This window comes from Neopelma chrysocephalum, unplaced genomic scaffold (assembly GCF_003984885.1).
Source record: "Neopelma chrysocephalum unplaced genomic scaffold, ASM398488v2 Primary Assembly neopelma1_25, whole genome shotgun sequence".
Taxonomy (NCBI): domain Eukaryota; kingdom Metazoa; phylum Chordata; class Aves; order Passeriformes; family Pipridae; genus Neopelma; species Neopelma chrysocephalum.
The window spans coordinates 7,695,111-7,716,598 of record NW_020897694.1 but is presented as its reverse complement, the minus strand read 5'-3'; the positions used below and the strand labels follow the sequence as shown (position 1 = coordinate 7,716,598).

Genomic DNA, 21,488 nt, shown 5'->3' with positions numbered 1-21,488 from the left:
AAAAAAATCAGCTCTGCACAGGTAATGCCTCAGCCTCCATGTCACATTTGGAAAGTTCAGAAATGCCACACTTGGGTGACTTACTGTAGAGGGTCACCACTTCCCATTCATCTGCCAAAGCTGGGAGATAAGGAAGATGCATTTCACAGATGCACAACGACTGGGAGCTGCCATTGCATGCCTTATGTAAAAAGACACCATTTCATTTGTAAGCATGTGAGAAAAATCTAAAGATGTTGGCTGAAAGACACTGCATAACTTGTTGGTTTTTTTTTTCCCTAGCATATAAGCTACAGCACACAATTCATAAGGACAGAAAATCACATGCATGTGTTTTATTTAAGAATTAGGTAATCACAAAATTATTAACTATATGTACTGTATGCAGGTAGGGTGGCAGAAGTTGAGGATGCATGTACAGAAAGTTTTCACAGATTCTGATTTTTAATGCTATATTACTCTTAAATAAACATATGATTCATAATTGGCTGGACAAAAATAACAATAGGTTTTCATTTCAGAAACAAAACAAGTCCCCAGGCTCAATTAGCTCTGAACTCTTGGAGTCCTCTGGAGCATTTAAAAACTTCTTTTATCCATAAAACCCCCTTTCTTAGTGGACAGAAACATATCAATGTTTCATCTCAATGTTTCCAGAAGAAAGCAATTTCACCAATGCCACTTTGCTGCCAACAATATGATGTCATCAAAGCTATCAATAAAATGCATTGTTGTTGCTGTTTATTATTTGGGAAATGCAGGTCATCCAGAAAAGCCAGCATGCACAGGGCATCCACCAATACTAACAGCAGAAGCAAAAAATAACTCTCCACAAATAGGTGTTTACATCAAAAGAGCAGAGATAGGGATTTTACTCAGGTATTACTATATCATATTTTAACAAAATTTTCCAGTTCAAACATCATGGTAGATGTAAAGAAATCAGTAAATTTTCTTGAAATGCCTTTATTGCTTTTAATTGTTCCTTGGTAACAGCAGACTCAACAAGGGTTGGTTTTCTCTTTTTTCTTCCTTTATTGTTATTAACAGATAATGTTCCTTAAAATTACTTTTAAACTTCCAATTTATCATATGCCTCCCACGAAAGCCTTCTTTTTATTGACCACACTATGAATTACACACCTATTTAACATTTCAGAAGGAGAGGGACCCCACTCTTGAGCAGAAATTTTCAACATCAGTATTAAAAAGGATGTCTGTGGCAGCACAAACCAAAGGCAAACACTTTAAAATCTAGGCTTGTAGACTCTTCACATCCAGGAAAACCTTCCTGCCATTTTTTTTACAAAACAGGATTTCCTGATATGCCTGGAGTCAATATGCTGTGACGCAGGCTGGCACTGCAGAATAGCAATAGGATATATTAAATCTGTGTTGGGAGCTGGTTACCAGAGATGTTACATAGTAATTATAGAGAGGATTTTCTATGAAATAGATTCTGGTTTTTCAAATGAGATTCTGAAAAATCACCCCCTAACATTTCTGTAGAAATGCTTTACAACTTGTCCAAATTGTAGAGGATGCCTCATCTTTTCCCACAAAAGCTTACAAAGCTTGTAATTTACTGAGTTACTGCTTGTTCTAATGGCTATTTGAGGGAATGGCTTCACATGGGTAAGAGGAGATGAGTTTGTGTATTAAGGCAATTTAAAGGTTCACTCAATATACACAAAGTAATGAAAAGCTTAACTTGAGCTCTCAACAATTCCACTTTCTCCCAAGTTCATAACATGGATTTCATCAAGTCTTTGAGAGGCTGCCTCAGAGCGGGGAAGAAAAGATTCAGCAGATGACTGAAAACAAGTTTCCAGTTCTCATCAAGGCTTCACTAATTAGAACCACATGTCCCACATACAAGAGGTATAATGTAGGACCGCAAAGGGCCTGCCTGCACTCCTGTTACAAGAGCTCTCCTCTTGAGCAACACTGCAGAGCCTCCACTCAAACATATCCCTGGAGAGGGCAGGAGACCGTAATGGAGCTGGGGAGGGCAGAGAGCAAACAGCAGGAAGCCAGTTGGATGGCAAGGTCTGGCCACCTGTGACATCTGATGACTGGTCCTCAGCTTGGAGGAGGGACCAAGGAACAAAAATGAAAACAAAGCACATAACAACAACAAAATCTTCATACAAGCAGCCCTCGTCCCTGCTCCAGACTTGTCTGAGGACTGCACGACATGCTCATGAAATAATCTTTTGTCAACTGTGAAGATTTAGCTAGTCACATCATGCTTGCCCTGTTATCGCTTCAGTTGCCTGAGAAAACCCCAAACATTTCTAATACTGCTTTTCCAATTAAGAAATCTACATTTGCTCAGAAAGTAGAAATCTAATGAGGCCTTGCTGGCTGAGTTAAAAAAGTAGGAGGCACTAAGAGAAGTCTGTATTAGGGGAGGGAAAATAGCCCTTGTTTAAACCCTCCTCTCACCTCAAAACAAAAGGCTTAGAAACTGAAAACTGATTAAAGAAAAAGCAAATACAATACAAAATTACTCCCTCTTCCTCCTGAAGGTAGCAGATTTTTCAGAGGCAAAATATATTGTCTATTAAAAAAGAAAAAGGAGTATCTAAATACATTCTACGTAAGCATTCATTTGCAACACTGGAAACTCTCCAAGACTTCTCAGCCCATAGAGCCTGTGGCTCGGGCTCAGGCCCATGTGCAATAAAATAAGACCAGTTTTTAGCCATTTGTTTCTGGGGATTGTTAGGCCACTGCTCCATTAATGTGAACCAACCCAGGCACCATCTATCAGGGCAGCCTTTTTTAAATTACAGCAAACCCTGCAGTATTCAATACTTCCAAACAAGTTACCAGCATCTCATATATAAAATTATTTCCATATATTGATACTTTCAGTAACTCCTCAAAAAGGACCCCAAGCATTGTTCGAATCAAAAAGGGTGAAAGTACAAGTCTAATTTTGAGTGACACAGAAGCACAAAATCAATTGGGTTGGAAAAGACCTCTGAGATCATCAAGTCCAATCTTTGACTGATGATGTCAGCTAAAGCATGGCAGTAAGTGCCACATCTAGTCATTTCTTGAATCCCTCCAGGGTAGTGACTCCACCACTTCCCTGGACAGCCCTGTTCCAATGTTTAGCAACCCCTTCTGCTGCTCACACAGAGAAGAGGTAAAGAACTCTAAGCATGAATGTAGGCTTTTTTAAATGTCAGATTTATTTCCTTTTTGATACAGAAGAGCTGTTCTGCTCTGCAAATTAACTGACAAAATCAGCTTAATTTTGATTTTCCTATTGCATTTGCTTAAAAAAGATGGATTTCTGCTGACAAGTCTTAAAAATTGGAACTCAAATTAGATTTTCTCTTCTCATATACTATTTTACAACTAAATCTGAAAACCTCAAGGTTTTACTACTTCTGCTACCACTAGCTCTTCCTGATATAGTACAGAAACTATACTGTATATATAAACCTGTATTTATGTACAGACATTCACATAAATAAAAACACTGGGTAGATGTAAAAGCTGCCATTTGAGTTTATACTCCCCAGCAGGAACTCCAGGCAAGCAATGTTCTGCCCACAAGCCTAAGGGGGATTTTTCCATGGCCTCCAGGTCAGGCTCAACAAGAATATCTTAAGCGTGGAAGGAGAAAAGGCAAAACTGCCAATTGCATTTCAAGATCAAATCTAGCACTCCTTAAAAGAACACCTATTTTAATTAATTATGTATATACTAACAACAAAAAAAATATACATATCAAAGTTTTAAAGTAGCAAATTTACATTATCTTTTTCTATACCAGGACTTTCCTTTACTAGGTTAGTTTTAGTACAGGTGATCCTCCCTAACAGCATATTTACAGACAAGGAAAAATAGTTAAACATCAGGATATTTATTTTGCATACAAATATTTACAGAAAAATACTTACAAAAATTAATATGCAAAGTTTAATTGACTTCAGAAAAGCTTTTATCTTATAAAAACATATTGCCTTTACTGTGCTCAAATTTACTATTCAGATCTCTGGATTTTCTTATAAGAGCTTTCTTCTGTGCTTCATCAAATCGATTGACTTTGAGATCCTGGTCTCGGTCAAATGGCCTTCTTTCTTGAGGTTTGGTCTTTTCTTCAGAAGCTTTGCTCTTCAGCTTTTTCTGATGTATGTCCATGAGAGATTCTGACCTCTTTGACTCCTGGAAATAATGAGAAGAAAGAAGAGGAAGTAAAGTATTGCAGAATATGAACAGCATATAGAAAACCTGAATGTAAAGATTGAAGTGAGGAAGACTAAAAATTCCAGAAAAAGAAGACAGCTTAGTAACTGGATATAGAATCATAAATTTAGCACACATGGAGCAGAAAATATGAGCAATCTGAGTAAAATACTAATAATTCACTGATGTTAGATACCCAGAATGTTGTTGACATCTCCATGGACAATGGAGATAAATTATAAAAATAATGCAAAAGAAATAGAAGAGGTGCTCTGCCATTATTAGCAGAGAAAAATGAAGACATCAAGAGAAATATCTCAACGTACAGGCCTAGTTTCTTATATGCATCCCCATAGCACCTGGTTTTGGTCACTGCTTGGGGCAGGAATAAGCTAGATACCCTTTTGATCTTACTTTCATGCACTACGGTGGTTTTTTTAACGTATCCTCCTAAATTTGAACCATCTGTTGAAAGCCCACAGGACGAAGCCACAGGCTAGAGCTAGAGCATGTGTTTTGCCAAGCCAAGGACTTAAGTTGCATTTCTTAAAGAGCATGATCCAGCCCAAATACAACATAAAACTTTTGCTGATTTCACACAGCAGCAGGATTAGTCCTCACAACACCATGTGGTCCATCCTGTACTCAGATACAGTGCATTTGTGTATCCAAACCAATTCTTTCATCAAAAAGTGCAAAAGATGAGCAGCTCTCTTTTCTCGTGATTTTTATTCCAAAGGTTCATTTTCCCTTACTTCCTGTATAAAAACACTAACTTCATCACACATACAAATAATGGTTCACACATGACATAAGAAATGATTCTCATGGAAAACAAAAAATGGACAATACTTATTCATGGTATAACCGTGTCAGTGTTGACAGAATTGCACCAGAGAATGCATGTAACATCAGCATTGAGAGAATAAACTGTAAGAAACTATTCTAAGAATGAAAGCTCCTGTTCTAGGAAAGTATCTTTGGTAAATGTCAGAAATAGGAAAGAATAGAGGAAAAAACTGTAAAAGACAAAGCCCATAACCAACCACCTGAAAATCAGAAAAGAGTTAATTAAAAAAACAAAACCAAAAACAAAACAACCAAAGACAAACAAACAAAACCCCCCAACAAAACAACCCAAGAAACACTGTTCTTAAAGAAGATGCCTTCCAATTTTTTTGAGAGAATTCCATTAACCTTAGAGACAGTAAAGGCCTGTGTATGTTTTATTCTGCCAGCGGTAGAGAGCAAAACCCAAGTTTTACACAAAAATTATTCTACTATATTCATAGTGACAATAGAAACAAACAGTAAAGAAGAAATTTAAGACAGAATGCTAATAGCACCGGATTTGCAGGTCTCTAAGTCAAGAGGGACATATGATTTAATGAACTACAAATAAATTATTAGAAGAGCCAGATAAACATAATTCATGTAAAATATGCCAAGGCTGTGATTCTCAAGTTAATTATACTCTCAAGAGATCCGACTGCCTTCCATAAGAGTTCAGGCCGTACATCAGGGAAGAACTGGAACTAACAGCTGTAAGGCAGGCAACAGTCTATACACTGGACAGGGCTGGCAGACAGAAAAGTGAGAGGAAATTTGACAAGGAGTTCAGATTTCTAGTAATCAACACCTGTCTGTGAAAATTATCTGCTCATGCAGAGATTGAGGAAAACTACATGTAATGAAGTTGCTGTAATGAGCAGTTAATGTAATTAATGACATAATGTAATTAACACATTGATCTGCTTGGCCCACCAAGCGTCTTTTAGGTTAATGCATATTCGTCCTACAAGTTAAACCTCTACCATTGTTTTATTCTTGGGATGCTGGTAATTTGTTGAAGTAAGCTAATATTTAAATTAAGGTCACCTACTCCCAGCAACCATGTCCTGACATGAGGGTGATTTAAGGAAAGCACCATCTAAAACTGAGACAATATATACAAACCCAAATTCTGTCACTTTGGAGAGGACCCAGTCCTGCTCTTTTTGAAGTCAATGGCAAATGTTCTAATGACTTAAAACAGCAGTAGGTTTGGGCACTAAAAGGGAAAACTGTGGTGGCATCACCATGGGAACCAGCAGCACTAGATAGAACCAGAAGAAAAGAGTAAAGAACTAAAGGAAATACAGGAAGAGGAACTATTTTGTGATTACACTTACATTGTATGAAGTCACTTGCTCAATGAGTCTCTTGTCCCTCCCAGATAACACTATTTCTTCCTTATCCTTACTGGTTGACTTTTTTGCCTCTTCTCTTTCCTGATGAGTAGAAGCAAATCACACACTATAATAATCAGAATGTCTGAAGTAAAAAGCAAGGAAGTCTATATCTACTTTAATCAATTCTGAAGGGTAGAGCTCAAGATAGAGCCCACAAGATATATTTTGCTCAGCTTGACAGAAGAAGAAACTGGACATGCTAATTGGAAATTCAATGAGTTGATACAGAGTATCTGACTACTCCAAAAGGGAGCAGGAATAAATGAATATCAATTATACTTAATACTGTTTTTTCAGTGCCTTTAAGTTTCAGCCTAAATTAGTAAATTTTGATAACAAAGAAAAATCTGGGAAATAAAATTTCATTTAACAGCCCAGGGTATCTTTATTTGGTTTTCACAGAACATCAACAACATACATATTGCCTGCAGGTGTATTTGAATAATGAATAAATGCTCACCTTGGCTTTTCTCTCTCTGTCAGCTGGAGTATCTGTCCAAATAGATCTATCGCCTGATGTGTCATCAGCTCGTCTCTTGAATGTTCTTGGGCCAAATCCAAAACTTTTCAACTCAGGTGGAAGCTCTGTCATCCATGATTCCCTGGTAACTTGCTTAGGTTCATTCTTTGCAAAAGACATAGGGGCAGGGGAAAAGTAAAAAAAGCAAAATCAAAAATTACTGTCTGAATCTCTTAGCTTCCAGCAGAAATCAGGGATTTTTCGTTGCATTAACAACTGCAAACACTTAGCATCCCAAGCAGAACTGCAACTGGGTTCACACAGAAACATGCAACGAAAAAGACAAATACAATCCAGCAAATTATTAGAAATTAAGAAATCCAACTTACGCTGTCTGCTGAAGTAAGTTTTTCTTTCATTCTCTGAGCTCTGCGTTCAAATTCTTCAGTCACATCAGACTCCACCGGTCCTTTTGCAGGCATTGGGCCTATAAGATTGTCTTCTTCCTCGCTACTATCTGTTACCTTCCAAAAATAAAACATTTTTCTCAACCATAGTGCCGAGAGCATCAAGAAACACTTTAGCTTTACAGGATTAGAATGATTTTGTCTAGAAGAACATATAAACCTAATGCAATGCATCTGTCAGACAACAAAAATCTGGATTAAAACTCCAGATGAGACTTGTTCTAGCCCTTCAATGTGGATGCTTAGTCTCCATTTTGCCAAAAGCACCATCTCTTGTCTGAGACAAGATGGCTGGTAAGGACAGTGGCAGTGCACAAAGTCCTGCTGCTTTACATTGCTCTGCACGCGGCCACACAGCCTCTGTGGCTGCATGCAGATTTGAAGCACACAAGCATATATCTTCGATACTTTAGGCTTTATCATCACTAGCAATATTTGGATGCATCTCCATAATAAGGATCACAATTTCACACTGCAAGAACTGTCTCGAGCTTAGATTCTGTAAGGATGATAGAAAGATTACCATGCAAGGTAGGGTAACAGTGGCATGCATGGTACATCCTGGATGTACAGCATCTGCCAGTCTTATCTCTTGGTTCTGTCATTTGCTTCTTCGATCCCTTCAGGATCCCTTCAGGAAGAATTTCTTCACTGAAAGAGTTGTCAAACATTGGAATGGGCTGCCCAAGGAGGTGGTGGAGTCACCATTCCTGGAAGTGTTCAAGAAATGACTGAATGTGGCACTTAGTGCCATGGTCTAGTTGACAAGTGATCAGTCAGAGGTTGGACTTGATGATCTTGGAGGTCTTTTCCACCCTTAATGATTCTGTGATTTTGGCATTGCATTCTAAGCAATTATTTGGAGAAGGACTCAATAAACTAAGTTTGTAAGGGACTAGATGTTAATAAGAATCTTTGTAGTTGCCAGGGGTTGTACAGAAAGTTCACAGGTCCCTCCCTCCAAGTTCAAACAATACAGATGTGGATGGAGGCAAAACTAGACAGAAAATAGTGATGCCACAGTGCCCTGGAAGCAAAGCTCAGGTGTCCAATATCTATAAAAGAGCAAATATTTAGCTACAGTCTGAATGTGGGTGATAAAGCAATGGGAATAGGCATGACAAGGCTGTGTAGTCAGGAAGCACAAAGCACTACTTGAGAATACATAAATGGCAATTCATTATATTCACTAATACAAAGTGAACAGTCAGCATGAAATAAGTTGCCTCTAAAGATGAACTACGATACAAAATAATTAAATAAATTAAAACAAAATAAACAAAAATTGCTCATATTCAAAAATTTTAAAAAGAGTATTACTAGGAAGAGGTAAGAAAAAGATCATTATTAGGAAGAGAAAAAATGTGAGTTCTGTAATAGCTGTAAAAAAGCTGATGCTAGAAGATGTATTTATAAGAAGAGACTTTTTTGTTTGCAAAATATATAAGCAGACCAGTTTTGACATCCCTGCCTCAAGAGATTTGTCACTATGATAAATTGCTTAATTGTTATTTGGAGTTATAAGATGATGAGTATCTCAGAAATGTCAGGTAATCTTTCTTCATGATGGATTACGACACCGTTTGCTGTAGGAGGCTGGAGAATTATATGCTTTGCAACTACTAACCAAAAAAGTGAAGTTTCAGAGCAGCCTTTGCATCCTTCCTTCCTATCATCTCCCACAGTGTCTGGAAGTTAAATGTAAAAATATAAGTATTTTGAAATGAAACAAAATAACTGTGAGTTCTCACAAGGAATTAATATTCAGTTTATCATAGCATGAGAGAGATTCAATTGCCCAAGCAATTGGTATCCAGCACCATTTTTGGTGTCGTAGGGTATCCTGCCAGAGGTGCTGCTCAAGAAGGGTGCAATCTTCTCTGAAGTGCTACTCCCTGTCTGCCAGCCCCTCCTATAGACAATTCGGATCCCTCAGAATGGTACTGGAGGCCCATGTCCAGGGCGCTGAATTTTCCCCATACTTCTAGTTGCATTTTATCACACATCTTAGTCCTGAATGTTCTTTAGTAGCACATGCTTTATTTTGTAGTTAGGTATTAGACTACAAAATTTCTACCTAGGTTTTACCTAATCTGATGAGAACAGTCAAAAAACACAAACCAAAAAGTTGTGTCAGTGTCACTGTCCTGCACCACCTCATGCCCAGTTAGAGGTATTATCTTGCTATTGATAAGAACAAATAGTGACACTATAACACCATTCTTGATTGTATTCTTCTAGATAAACTTACTTTAAGAAGCCACTAATAAACATCTTTAAAGAGGTGAAGATTTGTGAAACATTCGATCATTTTGCTCCCCCATCAGCAAAGGAGTGGAAGCTGGAACTACAGAGCAATACTTTCATTCTAATAGGTTTCATTACTTCTTTAATGCCTTTAAAACTCTGAACTTTTCCAGGATGTTCACTTGTTAAGGATGGCACAACAAAAGAAATAATGGAAAATATTAGGAAGAATTACTGTGACTGCAGTTTAGGATGTCTAGATCGCTCGTGTTCAGTGAGTGCACCATCTATCTAACAGCAAAAGCACAACAAACTAGACCAGTCTTTTTGTTTTTAAGGCTTTTTTATGCTTCATTATTTGACTCGGGCGAAAATATTCCAGACACTTCCTGGTCCAAAATTAAACTGTCATCCTGATAAGTATGTCTAGTAGTCTTTTTCAGGCTGCAACTTGTTTAACCATTACTAAACAAAAGGCTTCTGTTTTTACAAACCTGAGGACTGAGTTCTGATGAAACAGATGGTCCTATGAAACATTTGCTACTCCTGGTGTCCTCTGAAGGTCTCTTAAAGCCAGGTGGTAATGCAGGACCTATAATGGGCCTTGAAGGGGGAACAAAATGTAGCAGATTAATATAGAAATAAAAGTCAAATATTGATGCAAAGTGTGACTCTCCTTCCTCCCAATGTCAAGTGTGCCCTCTGCACACACCACAGAAATAACTGAGTAAGAGTGTCTCCAGTTTTTGGGAGAGTCTGTGCAGACAGCTGGGACGTAAAAAAATCCCAGGAAAGTTGCAGCATATAGTCAAGGAAATCCACTTTTTTCTTCCCTAGCTTCCTTCACCAGATTCAAGAGCAATGAAAGGTGTTAAGCCCAATATACACTCCTCCTTCTCTAGCAACAAACCCAACTTTGTTCTTGTCTTGCACCACAGTTTCAGTGCCCTTCAATAAACAGAAATAGTGAACTGCTCTGATTTTAAGTTCATTTTCCCTTGAAGTGGGGATCAGAGAAGGAAAGTTTTGTGATTACAGGTAATTTCACTGATTTGTTTTTACACAGCAGCTCCGCAAGCAATTTAATTCAGTTGTCTCCACAAACACGGGAATGTGAGAATCTCTTTTCAACGGTGAAAACAATTCAAAGAATACTACAAACTGTGCTTGCAGTATTGAAAGTCTTTTGTATGTGAGTTCCTCTTAATAATCCACCATAATGTTCTTTAAAGCTAATAAAAGCTAATTAAAAACCCAAACAAATGTGACCTGAAGAAATATCCAGGTGACAGTATCCTCACAATGTATCAGCAAAGACTTTGTTTATTATCATCTTCAGTTCTGAGCTTTAGGGTGATCAAATGTAACAACATGTGAATTTGCTAATTATGGTCTTCTTCTCGGTCCCACATAAGCTAATCACTATTGCCCTGCTGTAGTGATATTATTGTCAGGATCTAAATTGGAGAAATAAAAATCGGAAAGTCTTGATGAAGAGCTAACAGATATACAAACAAGAGCAACAAATAAGAGCTCAGGCCAGGACAAGGGCACTGGTGAGGTTTCAAACCCAGGCAAGAAATCTTGGTTAAATATGAAGTTCCACCCTCACCTAGCTGCTGCAATTTTATTTTCCTCCCTTCCTTTCTGATTGCTTTGTTGTTAAAACCATGCTTTAAATTTCCAGTATAACTTAAAGAGATTGAATTTAAACCGATAGAGATACAGCCAAAAAAAAAAAATCTCTTATTTCAGTATATAAGTACCTTTATTTTGCATGAAGAGACAGTTAAACCAACCTATAAAAAAAAGCTTTCTACTAAAAGATATACAAACATCTATGTTGTGGGTTGTATCTATGAAACCTATGAAAAAGAACCAATCTCAAATGCTCTGTCTTGATTCTGTTACAGCTCAAAGGCTCTTCGAAGGAATAGAAAAATGGTTCCCATATTCATCCTTCCCACACTTTCCACTTCTTACGCTTTCCCCCCCCACATGAATAATGCTATGCCTTGTCAGCAGTACACAGCTGACATGACTCTTGACAGCTTCCTGTCCAAAGGGTCTCTTGATAGGTGAAGTCAATCTAAATAAAACACTGTAAAACACATTTTAGTGCTGTTACCAGCTTCAGTACCTATATATACATGTTCAAAAACACCCCCCAAACTCATCATGGACTGAGCTTTAATTTAAGGAATATTGCATTTCATATATGGCAAAGAATGTTCTCCTGTTGTTGGACTTGGGAGTCCTTGTTAATGCATGTTTCAAGATGGGCATTTCAGCATTCTTCTGATGTATAACATAATTTTTTTTAAGACAACCTTTTCTCTTTACCTTGATGTGTGAACGCTTCAGAAATATTTATGAGTGCTGCACTTCTGTCTAACATTGATAAACAGCAATATAATTTCCAAAGCTGAAGGAAATCTTTTCACATACATATTTTATGCTGGAATGATTCAAACCATTTTCAACAAGGTGCAAATTGCCACGTGAGCTGCCCCTAATCGTGAATATATTGCTCTGACAAGTCTGGAAAAGATGTAACAGAACAAAAGCTTTTCTAGAAGAATGAGTATGTCACACAAAACTAATAAACAGTATGTCCATACACTGAAACAAACAGCCTGCATTTGTTTCAATTTTTCATGGCTCGTTATCAGCTTGCAATCTGCTCAAGGCTAAGGGCAATGCAGCAGGGACATAGCAGCAGTGTCTCTGCGCTGCACAGCTTACACACCTCAGTGTGTCAGTTCAACCAGACTCCCAGGTGTACAGGGGTGGAAGACAGACAAGGCTCTTCCCACACATCACATCTTTCCCACCTATTCAGGGAATCAGGCTGGGGGCAAAACAGCTCTGCTCAATCTGCTTTCTCAGTTTGTGCTAGGAGCAGTTGTATGGTGAGGCAGGAAAAAAAGATAGCAAGTGCCTTCTACTGCTTTAATCTCTCATACTCATAGACACAGAGCAGACTCTTACCTCAATGTAAATGCAAGTTATCCAGCATTTTGGAAATAAAATAAATAAAAATAGAAGTTGGGTCAACATACAAAAGACAAAAGTTACATAATGGGTGTTAGTGCTCAACTCCCTAACCTTCAAACTACAAGGCTTCTTTTCTTCTTCTTTTCCTACCATGAGTATTCATGTCAAAACTCAAGAAAGCAAGAAGGCTACTTCTGCTGATATTAAATGTTAAAAGCATTTATTTGCTTTATTAGAGATCCCATTAGTTTTAGTGACCTCCAAAATTTTATAATTAAAATAACACATTGTGCATACGGAACACTAGAAAAAGGAAATCAAAGCACCAAACGAGCCCACTGAGCATGATACCCACAATTACAAAAGAGTTTGCTGATTACAGCAAAGTATAACCAAACATATACGAAAAGGATACTTTCAAATAACCTTGGTCACATGAATCTTGTTTTTCTAACTGCTGCATCGTAGCTGCATCAAGCATCATAAAAACTTATCAAAACTGAAAAAACATTTAACTTTGAAATTTCCTTTGAGATGGTATACTACATTCACAGTTCAACAATAAACTGAGTCACCTTCCTAGAACTGAAAACTCACCGCTGACAGGCAGGTATTGCTTTATTTTACCTACCAGCTCCCCATTGCTCTGAGGAAGGTAACAGTGATCAAGAGACTCTTGTACTTTTCATCAGTAAGCATCCCCTTGGAAGTACCAATTTCACTAAGAATTATCATTTCAAATTACAGAAGGAAGTGCACAGGTTGATGTAAAGACTAAAAGGCTGTGAGAAATGGTTGAGTTCTACATAGAAAATCCATAAATTGGTATTTTTGGGAAGTATTTTATAATTGTGTGCAACCAAATGGAAAGCTTCCTGATAGAGACCATAAATAATGCTTATTTCCTTAGACCTGACAGATTCTTTTCTGGAAACCTACACTATTCAGAGGAGTTTTGTACCTGGAGACACATAAACAATAATCCTTGATGCATTAGCAAATGACAGTTCTAATAGTCTGCACTGTGTTGCACCACGCAAAAGCTAACTGCCCTAATCCCCCACAGACCAGAATGAACTACAAAACTATGGATCCTCATACTTGTAATTTGGGTTTTTTTCTGCACTGATCTGAGACCTATCAAAAGAAATGGAAGAAATTTGACATTCAAAATACATCTGAGACAATTCACATTTGTTCTTTTTCTCTCCAACCAGGTCTAGGAGGGGTGTGTGTTCTGTTTCAAGGGAATGCTGTTCCTGTTCTCAGAATGTGGAGGAAGAATTAGTTCTAATCATCTGAATCTGAAGTGCACAATTGAAATGTTCTGTAATAGTGACACAAAATATTTTATCTAAAATAACTGTGTTTTAAGGAAAAGAATCTGAATATAATTCCATTTTAATTACCTCTCTGGAGAATCATCCTGTTTTTTAAATCCAGGAGGAAGAGCAGGCCCAAAAAAGCCATCATCATCATCGTCTTCAAGAATTCTTTTTGGCTTTCTGCAAATACAGATTTCACTTCATAATTACCTTGACATACATAGCAATTATCTACATTTTAAAAAGGAAAAAAATACATAAAATTATTTCAGATGGTCTTATGTACTAAATATCCTACCGTTACCAAGGAAACAATGCAAAAGGATCCAAAATAATTTGAAGCAATTAAAAAATTGGGAGCATAAGCTTCACTCCAAAAATGCTCTGACACTTAAAAAAAATTTTAAAAAATTAAAAACAAAAAAAAAAAACACCAAAAAACCACATTATACTACTCTTCTTTCTACAGCAAAAGCATTCTTAATGTTGAAATGCCATTTTCTAGTCCCAAAGTAATTTCAAATTCAGCACACTTCTTTCTCCATTTTTATACACTGTCTGCATTTTGAGTAGTATTTTTCCCAGTTCAATTCTAATTAACTGAAAAACTATTGAATAAGAAAACAAGAAAAAAGTGAGTAATAATTACTCTAACATTCATTAAGATAGCATAATGACCTTCAAGTCTTTTATACAATGCCTAGAACAAACACACAAATATTCTAAACACAGCACTTGTGAGTAATCAACCCACCAAATGAGAGTATGTGCATACTCCTGTTACTTGCTAAACAATTCAGGGTTTTTTGTCCATTAGAGTTGACTTAACTGAATGCATAAATTCATGCCCATAAATAGTTTTTATGGCCTCTCAATGATAGCTAGTATACCAAAAACAGGGCAAAACAGTACCAAATATGTACATGATAAGTGGTGCCTGTCCTTAGTATAAACACTCAAAATTACAAAACTAAAATAAGACACGGAAACACAGAGATCTGATTGCCCCAAATAACTTAATTCCACTGTAGGGTATCAAACAGGTCAGCTTTACATTCTTGACCACAAAGAACATGCAGAACGTGTCATCAAAAGTCTTATACAGGTACAGAGTTTACCTTTTTTTTTTCACACACCATTGTCCCTTCTCATAATTTAGACAGACACATTTAATTTGCAATACAAGGTAAACATACAAATAACGTAAGAACATACTCACTTGGATGCTGGATCTCCTTCTGTCTCCTCTTCAGAATCTCTGTTTGCATTTCTGGGTAGAGGAAGAGATTCCAAGTCGTCCTCACTGTCAGGAGTTTCTGAGCTACAGCTGCTTTTGTAGCCTGGAGGTAGTGCTGGTCCTGCAACTGAACATTCAGAGTTATCTGGGATCATAAAATCTCAGAGTGCTTTGGATTGGAAGGGACCTTAAAGATCAGCCCCCCTGCCATGGGCAGGGAACCTTCTACCAGACCAGGTTTAATAAGGATATTTATTAAACATTTCAAATGAGTATGATCTATCGTGGCATTCCCAAAATAGGTATCTACTTGGAATTAAGTTTATTCAATCACTGCTCTGTCTGGCATTTAGAGAAGATATCTAAACAAAACTCTAGAAGTTACTTTTTTCAGCACCGTATTTCAATGAACAACCTGCCTTGAATTATACTAATCCATTACTAAATGAGTGTCTTCTGGAACAGGACTAGAAAGCCCTGTTTTATATAACAACTGATTTACAAGGCACGTGATATAAATCAGTATATTTAAAAGAAACTACCCCCTTAATAAAGCATTTGAGGTTTACTAGTGAAGAAACACATCATTTGTGCATACACAGAGTGTGAGGCCATAAATTATTAAATGGGAGCGTTGCAACCATAAAGTATTAAATTAATTGCCAGCCTGCTTTAGGAATAGTTTAACCATTAAGGTTACACCCAGTTCAGCTAAGTGTGAACAGACTTAAGCAGGCACAGACTTAAGTATTCTGCTGAAAAAGGGATGATTTAGGCATTCAGAGAATGAATTTTTTAAAGAATCATTGCTGTCAGAAGGCCATGGTAGTGGATGGAGATCTCATGCTCCGGTCAACTCTTCACCCTCTGGATTAACAACAAGGGGGGATATCCCAGCAAAGGAAAAATTCAGACACTAACACTGCTAACAGGCCCAAGCTATTTCTGGCATTTGTCCCCACCAGCAGGCACTGATCTTTATAGGTTTATTTGGATACAGTACCATGTACATTGATCCAGAAGGAGCTTAATCATTGATCCTAAAAGCAAATGTCCCCCAAACAAGACACTTAACAGCGATACCCTCATAGGCTCAATCAACAACGAGCCAACTGGAGTAAGCAAAGACCAGCAACGGTCCCAACAAAAGAGGCCTGCCCAGATACAGGGCAACGTATGCAGGACCAGCATCCATTTACAGAGACACATTATGAACAGCCTACTGATGATTTAGCATCCTGAGGCACAGACACCATTCCTCCTTTTAATATCTCCAGCACTGAGTACAAGACTGACAGGACAGAGAGGTGTTTTGGTGAGAAGAAGACATTGTTCGCTTTATGAATAGTCAAGGGTTAGATGAAAAGATGAATGGTACCAGGAAATTGCATCTCCAGTTAAAGAACTAGGACCTTTTGATAGTGTAAAATATAAAACCTGATACAGATTATGGTTCCATTGTTAGCTGACAAAGGCCAGGCAGAAATCGAGTCCTTCGAGCGAGCTTAATAAAGCTTTTACTCATCTTGAGCATAAGACACAGAACAAGCACAGTCTACTAGTTACAAAGCATCCAGACAGATATGCCACTTCTTTGTTTTCTGTTTTAATGGGAGAGACTTTAACTGGGACATAAAAATCCATTTCAGCACTAAGAAAGAAAAAAAACCCAACAAACTGCCCCCTCACCCCCCAAAAAATCCAAATGACACAACACTCCAGCCTATAAAGGTAAAATAAGCTCAAGATGACAGCGAAACACCAGACAAATGCTAAATAGGAATAAAAACTGCTATCAAGAAGTCTCCTCTTTTGATATGAGAAGCACCACTACATAAAAAGCACTTAAAACCCAGACAAAACCTGCACAACAGCTTTCTCCAGCTGCCCGGTGCCCTGACATCATGCAAGAAGATTTCATTTGCTCTGAATGTAGACAGGTAAGAGAAAGGATATGGAGTGAAAGGAACAAACTCAGGTGCAGTTTGATGAGTCTGATACTACAGAGAAAGAGAGAAATTGGGAGCAGCTTTGTGAGCGCAGCTTTGTGAGCTGGAAAGAACTCAGCTGGAGAGGATCAATGTCTACTACAATGAAGCTGCTGGTAACAAGTATGTCCCACGTGCCATCCTCGTGGACCTGGAACCTGGCACCATGGACTCTGTGCGCTCTGGCCCCTTTGGACAGATCTTCCGTCCTGACAAATTTGTCTTTGGTCAGAGCAGGGCCAGGGAGGTGGTGGATTCACCATCCCCGGAGGTTTTTAAGATGAGATTGGATGTGGCACTTAGTGCTATGGTCTAGTAACCATGGCGGTGTTGGTTTAAGGGTTGGACTTGATGACCTTGGAGGTCTTTTCCAACCCAGTTGATTCTATGATTCTAAACCCAAAACTATTTATGGAGGGAGACTGGTCCCACTGACATGTTGTTCAAAATCAGGACTAACATACATACTTTCATCCCAATTCCTCTGTGTCATATTGGCACAACTGTTTGCATGGGCTATGCAATAAACTGGATCAGGGAACTCGAGAGGCATAAAAATAACACTGCAAAACCCAGCACTCCTCTGAAAGAACTGTTTGTTTGTGGAATTGCAGCCCAAGAAGGACAACCAGGAACGAAATAGAGACAGAGACTGATTAATGAAGGGAAAATGGCATTTAAAGCCTGAGGAAGAAGTCACTGGATGTGGTGAAAAGAAACGAAGGAGAAATAAACTTGGGATTAAATCTTAATATGGTCATGGTACTGACTGAGACTAACAATCTGCACAGGCAAAGATATAGCTATAGATAGGGTAGTTTGGGGAGCCACAGGAAAGAGTAGAAAGGTAGTAATGGAAATTGCTAAGCATAGATTCTGGGAGCAAAGAAAGGAAAGGGTGAGAAGGGAGACCAAGATCTAATCAGAATTCTGTGAATGAAAGCCAGGAAAAAGTGGAAAAGTGGATAAAAAAGTATGAGAAGGAAATTTTGGGGATGGAGAGGAGAGAAACAGAACCAAGTCAGATTGAAGTGAATGTTTTAAGGCTGCTAGAAATGGCCATCCTACTAATGTTGCTCTGACTTGCCTTCTCCAGTGAGCTGGCTCTGGTGACTCTCTGCCTGAAAATTAAGTCAATTCAATTCAACTCAGAAATCAAATAAAAAACTTTTTGTTTTGCTAAGTTAATTTCTGCTGTATTTTGGGATTCTGAGCAATCTATCAAACCAGCAGGTGTGCGCTGGGAAGTTCTCAGGGACAGACAGGGCCTTTCACCTCCAGCAATAGTGGCAGATCAACTCAGACATATCACATCAACACATCAGTATTGAACAAATATGGCCCCAATGCTGAAATAGACAAAAGTCTCTTCTACGTCTCTGATTATTTTTAGCCATTCCCTAGCATTTCTGTCCTGCTGGTATAAGGACAGTGCAGTAGCAGGGACAAACAGACTGACCAAAGGAAGCATGATTCTTTCAGCAGGAGCACAATTAGGCCAGCTTCAAAACACCACCATGAGGTGAAGAATCAGGAAACGAGTGTGTCCCATGGGCTGGACAGGGACAAGATGAAGAAGGTAAAGAATTTCCGAGGGATGAGCTTTTGCGCATGTCCAACTACCATCTGCTCCCATCCTCTTCCTGATTAAGGATGACAGAATATTAGTAGTGTCACTTCTCTGACACCAGAGATAGTTGGGTCTTGGAGTGCATTTCCCCACACATACACTCCCCCTCTCCCTTTTTGTCTGTCTCTGATGGGCAATGTGGTTTGTCCTATGGCACAAATAACAAATGAGTATTGCAGGAGAAAGCATCTGGATGATGCATCTGGAGTCGGGGAGGGCAGAGTGGGACTCAAGGGGGAGCTGAAAAGTTTGCTACTGACTGTGGTGCACGTTAACCTGCATAAGGGTATCAAATGCCACTGGGGGCTGCGCCAACTGGTCTCCCAAGGTTGCACACAGCTTCCAGGTGGATCAGCCCCAGCAGGGATGACTGCAGGGTACATCCAGACCAAAGACAGGGAACACTCACTTTTGGATGGGTGAGTGTAAAAAGCATTAAGATCTGGTCAAGTATGGAGATAAAATCCTAAAGTAATTACATAGATGCTTTGTAATTGTAAATTCTGCATGGCCAAAGACTGTAAAGTTGTATGTTTCTAATCCAACTTGCTTATAACCCTTTAAACATAAACTGTTGGCCATAACTGAGACTAAGTGGACCCAGCCATATATGAGATTGTGGTGGACCCACCCACACCCAGACTTCTCTGAGAAGCTTAGAAAGCACGGGGGTCTCACAGAAGCTCATGACTCACAGGAGGGAGCACAATCTAATTATACAATAATCCATTGTAATAGATGATAGAGTGGCTGTTTAGATACTGCACCAGCAATATTTACATACTGTACCAGTAACAAACCTAATCATAATCATACATAACCACTGTGTTCTACTTCTTGCACCTGGCTGAGAGCCTTCTCTTGACTACACTGCCACAAGCAGCTCAAAGTCCTATTTTGTTGCTGTTGGAAGGCAGAAACCATGAAAGTAGAATAAAAAAAAATAAATGTTCTTAAAGAAAAGCAATGAGCAGCTCAGTGAGATCACAAGGAAAGAAAACATATTGGAATAGATGTTCAGCTTTAAAAGGTGAAGCATCTCTTAGAACAGCTAGAACACACATGGCAGATTGTTACAGAGCAACTTCTAGGCCCATCTTGACTCAAGATCCAGCAAGTGTTACAGCACAGAAGACTGCAGCAGTCCCACCAAATGATTTTTGTCACTCCAGATGCAGGGCTCCAGCTGTAGTTCTGTACAGCAAAGTGTATTATGCCAAAGTACTTGGTCTCCCTTCCTCCTCTGCACTGCAACAGTATGCCTCATGTGGTGAGCAGGTACACTTAGTTTTTGTGAGAAGCTGTTTTAAGTTAGGAAAAGTTTGTAAAAGTTATAAAAACAAATAAACAATCTCCCAGTAGTTGGGGTTTGGGCTTTTTAAAGCAAATAAACTCCTTCCCCCACTTCACACAGAAATCTCCAAGCAGATCTGCCAGTGCAACTGTAATACTACAGAACTGATGTACACTGGGACAAAAAGTGGACAAACTAGGCTGAGTAACCTAGACTAGATACTGCCAAAACACTCGGTGTCACATAATCATGATAGGCCTAATGATAAGTTTAACTTGTGGATTCATACACGATATAGATACTTGCAACGTGCATCGGTACGTTGATGGAAAGTGAATAAGCCATCAAGACAGATATGAAAAGGAAAGGCTTCATGAGCTCAAAAAAGCATGTAGTCAGGCCTTCTGCACAAAGGCAAACTAGGGACACAGAGCTTCATGTTGCCACGGTTTCAGCTAATGCAGCATCTTTGCTCCCTCTTCCTATTGCTCCCTCTTCTGGATTGAGAAATTAGGAGAGCAGACGAGCACAACAAACATCTCGCATTAAAGCTCCTTTCTTTGGGATAACCGAACGATCACTGACACACTGACAGAAACTGAATATGCAATACTAGTGACTTGAACCCGGATTAAAGACAGGGAGTGCTAACTAGCTCAAAGAGCTGATTCCAGAGATATTACTGAGAGGGAACATGCAAGCGTTTAAGTGTGGGAAACCGAGCTCCACTGCAAAAAAGCCAGCCTTGCAGTTGGTTGGTCTCAGAGGGGTCCCCCTTCTGACACGACAGCTCTCAACATCAGAGACCTTGGCAGGTGAGGCACCACAGCCCCCCTCACTGCCAGTCTGTTCTGCATCCCGAGGTACGCTGCCTGGAGAACTACAGTTTGCTGAAGTGGTTTGGTTTGACAAAAGGCCCAACCTCCGCCTCGTTCTCCTGCCACCACGCACTCGGAGCTACTAAAGAGCACAGGCTTCAAAGCCCACGTGAGACCTGAGTAGGAAAAAATAAAGGACTCCAAGCAGTATTTTTCTTAAACAAGTTTTAGACCGTTTCGTATCTGTAGTTTCCCATCACGCAAGGCTTTTTTTTTTTTTTCTGAAGAAGTCACTGTAATAACCCCCCCGCGAAGATTAGCTCCATCCAGGTGCCGCACTGGCGCATCCCGTGCTGTGGAATACGGGTTGCAGAGCCCCGTTATCCCACCCCCGGCGCATCCCTGTGCCCTCACCCTGGCTGAAGTCCTCGCCCGGGTCCGCCTCGGCGCGGCTCGGGAAGCCAGGCGGCAGCGCGGGGCCGATGAGCTGTCGGGCCATGGCACAGCCGGCTCCGGGGCGCAGCCTGGCCCTTCACCCCCGTCCCGCTCCGCTTCCCTGCTCCCTGGTCCCCGCCCCTCCGGCGCTTT

At 39.3% G+C, this 21,488-nt stretch overlaps 1 protein-coding gene across 2 annotated transcripts; it reads right to left on the bottom strand.

Moving 5' to 3' along the window:
* Positions 1-320: 320 nt before the first annotated feature.
* On the bottom strand, positions 321-21,450 carry GPALPP1 (GPALPP motifs containing 1). 2 transcript variants are annotated; one of them, XM_027674331.1, is made up of 8 exons: positions 21,315-21,450; positions 15,153-15,297; positions 14,018-14,113; positions 10,106-10,214; positions 7,287-7,421; positions 6,898-7,062; positions 6,378-6,476; positions 321-4,185 (listed from the first exon to the last, which is right to left on the bottom strand). In XM_027674331.1, exons 1-8 carry the CDS (start codon positions 21,397-21,399, stop codon positions 3,967-3,969), a joined length of 1,053 nt encoding a protein of 350 aa, XP_027530132.1. In that variant the 5' UTR covers positions 21,400-21,450; the 3' UTR covers positions 321-3,966. The 2 variants fall into 2 exon arrangements, with proteins under 2 accessions (XP_027530132.1, XP_027530133.1); XM_027674332.1 differs by having other exon boundaries at positions 15,153-15,291; positions 21,315-21,421.
* Between the last annotated feature and the right edge of the window lie 38 nt (positions 21,451-21,488).

What these genes read in the sequence shown, in the direction of transcription:
- GPALPP1 (XM_027674331.1), bottom strand. Translation starts at nt 21,399, where the DNA reads ATGGCCCGACAGCTCATCGGCCCCGCGCTGCCGCCTGGCTTCCCGAGC. An exon ending in CATCAGAACTCAGTCCTCAG is followed by an intron (nt 7,422 to 10,105) that starts GTTTGTAAAAAC and finishes TATTTTTGGAAG; the next exon opens with GTAACAGATAGTAGCGAGGA. An exon ending in AACTTACTTCAGCAGACAGC is followed by an intron (nt 7,063 to 7,286) that starts GTAAGTTGGATT and finishes TCTTTTGCAAAG; the next exon opens with AATGAACCTAAGCAAGTTAC.